Here is an 8,361-nt window from a genome sequence, read left to right on the forward strand (position 1 = left end):
TCGTGCATAGAATGAGATGCCATCCTGACAATGAATAAGTTTTTTTAATAAATTTAAATTTATAAAATATATTAAATGACATTAACTATTCTATAAGGGGTATATAGGTAATTAAGACTTATCTACAAAATATTAGATAAATGTTTCTTGAAAATGGGAGATAAGAGGTCACGTGTAAGGGTTTTTTCGGAAATGATCAAATGAGTTTAACAAATACGTTAGAAATGCCAAATATTCGGAATACTTCTCATATTTGACTTTTTCTCCCTCTTATCTTGTTTAACAAACAACCCCTAAGAGAATTTACTATTGTAATTTATTTTTGAGAATATAAAAAATCATTTTATCTTTTATTTAAAGACAAATAATATATATGTGGAATCTTTGGTCCAATTTATCTCTACTTTAGTCTAAAAAATGTTAGAAAATAATTTTAATTTAATTTAGAACAAATCCGATCTGACCCGATCTAAATCGAATTGGATGAAAACCCTACTCAAACCTGACCCAATCAACCCTGGTGGTAGTGGTTGGTAGTTCTCTAGTTGAGCCTCACTGGGCGGTGGTGGAAGTGGGTATTAGGGTTTTTAGCGGCTTTTGATCTAGAGAAACAAAAAGAACCGTTAAAATAGAGACGTTACTTTTCGCGGTTTCTTCTCATTCAAACATTCGAAATTCGTCTATCAATCGACTAAGCTTAGCATTCGATTCCCGAGCGTTGCTTCGAATCTCCTCCGTCCCGCACCTTCCGCTTTCGATTCCCTCCTTCGTTTTCCTGCTGCCTCATTCACATTTCAAGTTTTGTTTCTTTCCTTAATAGAGCACCAAACACACTCTGATTCCGCTTCGTAATTAATGTATTCTTTGGAATTAAATGAGTTTCTTGCCTTTCTCGAAATGCGTTGTTCTCGTCTTTGCACTTTCAGTTTTCGTCTATCACTGCTATCACGGGGATCAGTAGCACAGTTTAGCATTTTCTTACTTGGAAATTCTTTATTTCGTTTGAACTTTTCACTTGCCCTTTCAATTCTGGGGCCGAGTTCTTTATTTATTTTGTCTGTCTTTTGTTGGTTGCTAATTTTTTCAGGGAATCAGTCGGCACACGACCTCAAGTTCTTGGTCTTTGGTAATTTCTGAACTTGAACTTGATCTGGGAATGACTCGTACGATCGCTAAGTAAACAGCAAATTTCTTCCTCTTTTTTTTCTTTTTTGGGTTTCTCAATAGATTCAGTATGTCTAAATCGACGGAAAAATTAAGGGAAATTGATATTTCAGCCGGTGTGGGGAGGAGTAAACAGTCATCGAATTATGAGAATACTAGTTCTGCTAAAGGGAAGGCTATATCTATCTATCCTCCTATAGAAGGGCATTTGAGTTCAACTCCTCAGGAGTACAACAAATTTTCATTCTCAAACATAAGTTATAAGTTACGAAGCAGTTTTCGGGGTTCAATGAAGAGAACTAGAAGCAGTGAAAATTTGGAAGCAGTTCCTGAAGGAGCTCTTAATCCAAGAGATGATCAAATTGTTCAGTCCTTCCGTGAATTGCTTTTTGTTGAGGGCCATCTTCCAGGGAAACACGGAGATGATCACACCCTCTTACGGTACGTTTCAGCCTAGCATTATCATGAATTTCCAGAGAAGAAAGAGAATTAAAAGAACACTTCATCTGGGACACAGTATATATGCTAAAGTTCATGATCAAGTGCCAATCTCTTGTTTGGAGTACTTCTTATAACATGCATTTACAATGGTTTCTTCCATGGCTTCAGATTTTTGAAAATGAGGGACTATGATCTGGTGAAGGCAAAAGATATGTTTTTAAAGTACCTTAAGTGGCGGGAAGAATTTCAAGTTGACAAGATTGTAAAGGTGAAGTTTAGACTATCACCCTAGACATGTTTTCAAGTCTAAATAATATTTCCAGTCCATTGTTCTGGTAATAATATAATTCTTTTCCCTTTCCTGATCAGAAAACATGTTGCTCATGAAGACATGTTGTCCTGTCATCTAGGAAGCGTGTGAATGTGAAGCATTATGTCAGTCCCATTCTGATCAAAAAATAATAGTAGGCAGAGGCTACTGAATATATAGATATTTGTAAAGGGTCAATATACATCCCATCTATACCGATGAAATGCAATGGTATCATGCTGCAATGTACATGTACCGAGGTTTATCATATGGGCGAGGGAAATGGTATGCTGTTGGGTATGGCATTAATAATTATGGTGTAGATTGTGGGTGTTAAAGTATCATCATTGCAAATTCAGACTAGTAACACTCCTTTTCTTTTTTGTGCCCTGGTGAATTTGAAACTTCTATATGCTGCTTGGAAGAATCATGACAATAACATAACAACCATTTCTCTATGAATTTGCTTGATCAGTGAACTTTCACATCAGTAAATTATTTTAATGCACATCCTACGATATGGAGTAGATAATTTACAAGTTGTGGAGTTCCAACAGCCTTTTTCTGATTTAGTATTAGCATTGAGGAAACAAAAATTGAGCACGTTACTAAGCCAAAAAAAGAGATATATATATAAGAAAGATATAGTTACATGACAACATTATTAAGGTGCATATTGAGAATAAAACAAATAATTCAGTTTTTTTTGCCTTTATTAATTCTTATCTTAATACTTCTGATTTCTTGTCTTTTTCTGCTTCTTTGTGGTTAAATACTTTTGGTTTGTTTCAAGAAATGGACTCCGAACAGGCAAAAAAAAAAAACATATCCTTGCTGTTTGACATGGACTCCACCAGGCAGTGATTTTTCAAAATACCCTTGCTGTTTGACCTGGAAACTTTAAAACAGGTTAACTGACTTGTTTCGGACTGAATGTCGATCTGTTTGGCATGGTTATGAGATTGTAACATTCCTACAATTAGAAAGTGATCATGTAGGAATATCTGGAAAAGGAGAAGGAAGTGCAATTATATTTCGTGAGAGTGTTGACAAAATAGCTATCATAGATACCTGACAACACTTAACAGCCATCGTCTGACAAATACTAATGATAACCTTTGTATTTTTAACAGTGAAAGGGTCTGGCACTATACCGTTAGATTTGGGAGTTATTCAAGTTGGACACCAACGCCCAGGGGTCTTAAAAAATATCGTTGTACCGCGGATATTAGGGAAACTGAATCAAATTAAATCGAATTAGTTGTTTTTTTTTGCAGTCTAAAATGATTTGGAGACTGTATAAACTGTGTGGTTTGTACACCGCCCAAGAAAATATAAAAAAAATTATAAAAATCACCCTAACAACTCCGCGCAACCCTTATTATTATAAAAACCATCATATATTTTTATAATAATATATAACAGGTTCATAATAATATATAACTATTATAATTGTCAACAAATTATAATAATTTATAATAATATATAACTATTCTATCCAATATTTTTATAATAGGTTATAAATTCTAAGAGGTTATAATAATATATTATATGTTGCCAACTGTTATAATTGCCAACAAGTTATAATTGCTAAATAGTTGCCAACAGATTATAATTGTTGAATATGTTAAATAGTTGAATAGGTTATAACAATGTTATTGCAAGTTTTATTTATTTATAACAGGTTGGATGTTGTATGTTGAAATGTTAAATAAGTTATTTTCAAACTGCGATAAACCGCACCAAACTAGATTGCAAATGTGGTGCGAGTTGGTCCGGTTTGGCCGCATCCAGTCTGGTTTGATAGGAAAACCGCACTAACGGTTTGGCGTACAGAAAATGGTTCAGACCGGCCAAATCACATTGTACACACCCCTACCAAGGCCGATCTCTCATCTCTGGATCTAGCCCACACAAACACCACCCCCCATGACATGGATATCACCTAAAGGTGGAACATTGATATATCTTGAAATGTATTTGGTCTTTTTCAATCCCTTAGATGAAAACTAAACACATTTTTGTGTGGTACAAGTTCCAATGGCTGGTGAGGAGTAACACATGATGTGGTACAAGTTTGACTTTAAGATATTGTTTGTTTATCATGAGTTGTGTTTAGACAGCTTCTTTTCTTTTATTGTCTTTGCAAAACAATGAGTCCATTTGCGGGTGTGGCGAAATGATATCTACTTCCTGCCTGTTATAATCCTTCTTGATGTCATATTTTCTGTCTTGTTGAAACTATGGTTGCCAACTGTGGAATTCTGTGTGTACTCTATACTGCAGGAATTTAAGTTTGAAGAATACAGAGAGGTTAAGAAATGCTATCCACATGGATATCATGGAGTTGATAAGTATGGTAGACCACTATACGTAGAAAGGACTGGAATGGTAGACCTTAACACCTTCTTGAGAGTGACCACTATTGACAGGTTTGTGAAGCACCATGTGTCTGAACAAGAGAAAACTTTGCACTGGAGATGCCCTGCATGTTCAGTTGCAGCAAGAAAGCATATAGCTTCCACCACCAGCATCTTAGACGTGAAGGATGTGGTGAGCAATTGCAGATGCTTCTTTCCATCTTCCAATCTTAGATTCACACACTTATTAGCAATCTATACTCATGCCAAATGCCTAAAGTTCTTATATATGTTGATTTTTGAGTATATCTTTTTGATTTATTCGCATAAAGTTTTGTACCCTGCCTCTTTAATTCATGATGCTGAATGTATTTTGACCATCTTCATAGTTGGTTTGTCAGATGCTAATTTTGTAAACACACATGTTAATTTCTTGGAAAACACCCTCAGATATTGTTTTCTGATTGTAACTGGGGCGTGGAACCCTAATTGTATGATATTAGCATCGGTTATCAGTTTGGTTGTCATCATCATCATATGCTAGTTATTTTAAATTCATTGGGACAGAAATTCAGGAAGAATGGTTCTTTCAAGTTGGACTCCATGTGAAGATTTTGTACAGAATATAATGTGTATATATACCTTGTATCTTATATCTCGGTATTCTTGGCTATATGCTTAGCATCAGCTGAAGATGTTGTCATTTGCAAACAAAATGCAGATTATTTACATATATACTAAAAAGCTTTGGCTTAAAATTAGTGTATCTTCTTGTATAGGGACTTGCTAATTTCTCAAAGCCTGCAAGGCAGCTCTTCACGGAGATTCAAAAGATTGACAGCAATTATTACCCTGAGGTATGTACAAGGTCATTTGTCCATAATTTGCCCATATTTTTTCAAAAATAAGTGAAATAAAAAAAAATAGACAGGAATTAGTGCTGTGAATAATGGCATGATAAACTGCTACTCAAAGTAGAGATAGGGCACTATGTAAGGCGGTTTTATCCTGGTTGGCATTTAATTTTACAAAAGCAATTCATGTTTTGAACTTCCATTAGAATGGTTTTAGTTTATAGATTGTTTCCTCTTTAGATATTTCTCCTATTGTTGGTCTGTAGAACCCAAGTAATCATAAAGCCGTTAGCTTAGAAACTCTCTGCAAGAAAAATGGATGGAAATTATTCTAGCAATTATATACTTGAAAAGTAATTCTTGACTACTGGTATAAAATGTGAATTAACGACAGAGAGAAAGGAAAAGGAAGCTATAATAATATGACATTTTATTAAAAGAAAAGAAATTTCTTTTAGGACCCTTCCATTGAATAGAAAAGGAGGTTTATAATGAAACGCAGCAGGTTTTCTGTTTTGTCCTGTCTCAGCCCTCTTCTTTTCTTGCATTCTACTTTCAGGTTAACATCGAACCATAATCTTCAGTTTTTGAAAGGTTAAATTCTGGCTCTACTTACACCTAATTAAAAAAACTGTGATGCTTTGGTGATTCTTTTAAGCTATGCGCACTTGTTCAATTTTCCACATACTCTTGTTTCACCCAACAATTTAGCTTAACAAAAAGGAGAAAACCCTAACACATTACTGAATGTTCTTGCTGCTCTTCAGGCTTTTTGAGAATACGATTTAAATTAGCACAGTCTAGAAGAAATGAGAATTCTGTGTATCATAGAATAATTGAAGAAATGAGAATTCTGTGTTCAATATCTAATTAGAGTATAAAGTGTGTCTGAATCACATTTTTTTACTTGGTACATAATCTTTTTGATGGATTTATCTGCAGACACTGCATCGACTTTTTATTGTCAATGCCGGATCTGGTTTTAGGGCCCTCTGGAGAGCACTCAAGGCTTTTCTTGATCCACGGACATTAGCAAAGATTCAAGTAAAACAGATTTTTTTTTTTTTTTGGTTCTTATCAAAAAAGCAGTGTGAAATTAGATTTGAACTTCAAAATAATGCTGTCAGGTGCTTGGCAGCAACTACCGAAGTATTCTGGTTGAACATATTGATCCAAGGTAGCATTTATAGTCCCCATTTATGAATCAGAAAGATTTGGTCTTGATGGTAGCATCCTTTTGTTGATTGAATGCCTCTACAAAATTTTGCACATTTCATGCGTTATTCTTTATTGTTCCTTTCTACAGCAACTTGCCAAGCTTCCTGGGCGGAAACTGCACGTGTTCTGACTATGGTGGCTGCCTGTTGAGTGATAAAGGACCCTGGAATGATCCTGAAATTACAGAAATACTTAGGGTGAATCCAAGCAACTTTGTGATTGATTAGTAGAAAAACTTTTACCAGTATATCTTTTAAATAATTTTGGGAACTGTCTGATATTTTTTTCTTCAGGCACAGCTTGACACTACAGAGGATAATGATAATGGTGGAAGGAATGGTACGGGTTCCAAAGAAGATTTGGTCTCCAATACAGTAAGCACCTTAGCTCTTTGGAGGAATAATCCTAGGTTACCATATTCTTCACCCCATGCTACCTTTAATATCGAATATTGGGTAATGTTAATCTTGTAATACCATGTTGGCTCCATGCTTTATTAGTTCCCTGGATTATCACTGTGGAAATCGTTGCAAGCTATCTGTTTGTGCGAAATGTTCTGAATTTGTCAAAATAAATGGTGTCTTTTGACATGCCCGTGTAGCTGTCTCCACTTCTACTTCTAATTGAGTTTGTGATATGCAGGAAAATGTCCCGATCAAAGATAACTATGATCTATCTCCGGTAAAAGATGAATATCTCAGCTTCAGGGAAATGACAGTTGCTAATAGGTCTATGTCACAAAAATTCCAGGATTTTGAAGCGGCAGCAAAAGACGTCGAGACAGTGAGTGAGCTTATACATACATATATATGTGCCAATAACTGCTGGAAGTCTACATTAAATCTATCTTTATACCTTTGTGTTGCAGAAAACCAAGGCATTGGAATATGCTTTTGAGGACACCAAGGCTGTGAGTGAGAAACGGATATGCTTGTAAAAGTTTCTGGTTGTGGAAAACATGTTTTTGTTTTGTTTTGTTTCTTGATTTTTGTTGACCTCTTCTTTGGTCCCCCAGGCCTTGCAAGGACTGATATTGCTTGTGGAAGAGCTGAAAAGATGAACTTATATTGCCCATGGAGATCTAAGCTGACTATCCTGTCTTTATCGTTTCTTTTCCCATGATTCTTTCAAACTTCATTGTATAGTCTGTTATAAGGTCGATGAACATCTCATTGGAGCTGAGAGCATTCTCAAAATTGTCTTGCCATTCCCCTAAACTTCAGGTGTCGCGTACATTCATAAGATTCACTCACACTCACTTCTATAAAATGGGTATTCCGGGCCTTTTCAGTTAATAATGCACATAACCGTCAATTATTACCCCTGGAAAATGTTAAGGAAAACACCATTGTTTCTGAATCTGGCTACCTTTCCGGCTTTTTAGAGCCATAAATTTGGCTAATTAATGAACGCTGGTTGTGAAAAAAAAGGGTGGCTTAAAACCCCGGTCATGTCATATGTTTGTTTTCTTTTGCTTTGTAGTTAACATATCTATAGAATATCATGTAGCTGCCTTTATATATAATCTAGAAAATGTCTTACTAGTTACACTGTAATTTCTATTTCAGGTATGCTCGAAGAGAAAGATGACATGGTTATACTGCGAAATGAATTATATTTATGCATGTTTCTGTTGAATGATGTATTTTTTATTTTCTATTTCTACACACACACACACACACACATGTTTCTAGATGTCATACTTGTTGCACATGGTATGATGAACCAGTTGACCTTTTACATCTTATGAAAGCTCTGCTATTTTCTTACTTGAGTGTAGTATTGCACGATTTTGACATTCTTCATAAGTTCATTGAATATTACTAGAAGTTTGCTGAAATGTTGAAATATGGATAATGAGTAGTGGATGGCATTTGTTTGTTAGGTGCTTGGTTAGATGTTTGTTTGTGATGGGATGGTTGAAATTTGTTGAATATACCCCTCTTTTTTTTGGTACATAGAAAATACGAAAAATGTCCATAATTAAGGGACATGAAAAATTTGAATTTATGGT

The 8,361-nt window shown here is 35.1% G+C and overlaps 1 protein-coding gene across 3 annotated transcripts; it reads left to right on the plus strand.

The window, feature by feature from the left end:
- Positions 1 to 600: 600 nt before the first annotated feature.
- Positions 601 to 8,043, plus strand: LOC127787142 (phosphatidylinositol/phosphatidylcholine transfer protein SFH11). Of its 3 annotated transcripts, XM_052315029.1 has the most exons (13): positions 601 to 965; positions 1,088 to 1,126; positions 1,228 to 1,605; positions 1,774 to 1,873; positions 4,202 to 4,468; positions 5,055 to 5,132; positions 6,072 to 6,173; positions 6,257 to 6,306; positions 6,436 to 6,544; positions 6,641 to 6,721; positions 6,990 to 7,130; positions 7,216 to 7,257; positions 7,363 to 8,043. In XM_052315029.1, the coding sequence occupies exons 3-13, from the start codon at positions 1,235 to 1,237 to the stop codon at positions 7,405 to 7,407; spliced, it is 1,386 nt and encodes a 461-aa protein (XP_052170989.1). In that variant the 5' UTR covers positions 601 to 965; positions 1,088 to 1,126; positions 1,228 to 1,234; the 3' UTR covers positions 7,408 to 8,043. The 3 variants fall into 3 exon arrangements, with proteins under 3 accessions (XP_052170989.1, XP_052170991.1, XP_052170990.1); XM_052315031.1 differs by having other exon boundaries at positions 1,088 to 1,605; XM_052315030.1 differs by having other exon boundaries at positions 601 to 1,605.
- Positions 8,044 to 8,361: the final 318 nt, after the last annotated feature.

The sequence above is a fragment of the Diospyros lotus genome, chromosome 12 (assembly GCF_014633365.1).
Source record: "Diospyros lotus cultivar Yz01 chromosome 12, ASM1463336v1, whole genome shotgun sequence".
Classification (NCBI taxonomy): domain Eukaryota; kingdom Viridiplantae; phylum Streptophyta; class Magnoliopsida; order Ericales; family Ebenaceae; genus Diospyros; species Diospyros lotus.

Coding starts and splice junctions, on each gene's coding strand:
- LOC127787142 (XM_052315030.1), top strand. CDS start 1,235: ATGTCTAAATCGACGGAAAAATTAAGGGAAATTGATATTTCAGCCGGT. Junction 6,174..6,256: donor GGACATTAGCAAAGATTCAA/GTAAAACAGATT, acceptor TAATGCTGTCAG/GTGCTTGGCAGCAACTACCG. Junction 7,258..7,362: donor CTTTTGAGGACACCAAGGCT/GTGAGTGAGAAA, acceptor TTGGTCCCCCAG/GCCTTGCAAGGACTGATATT.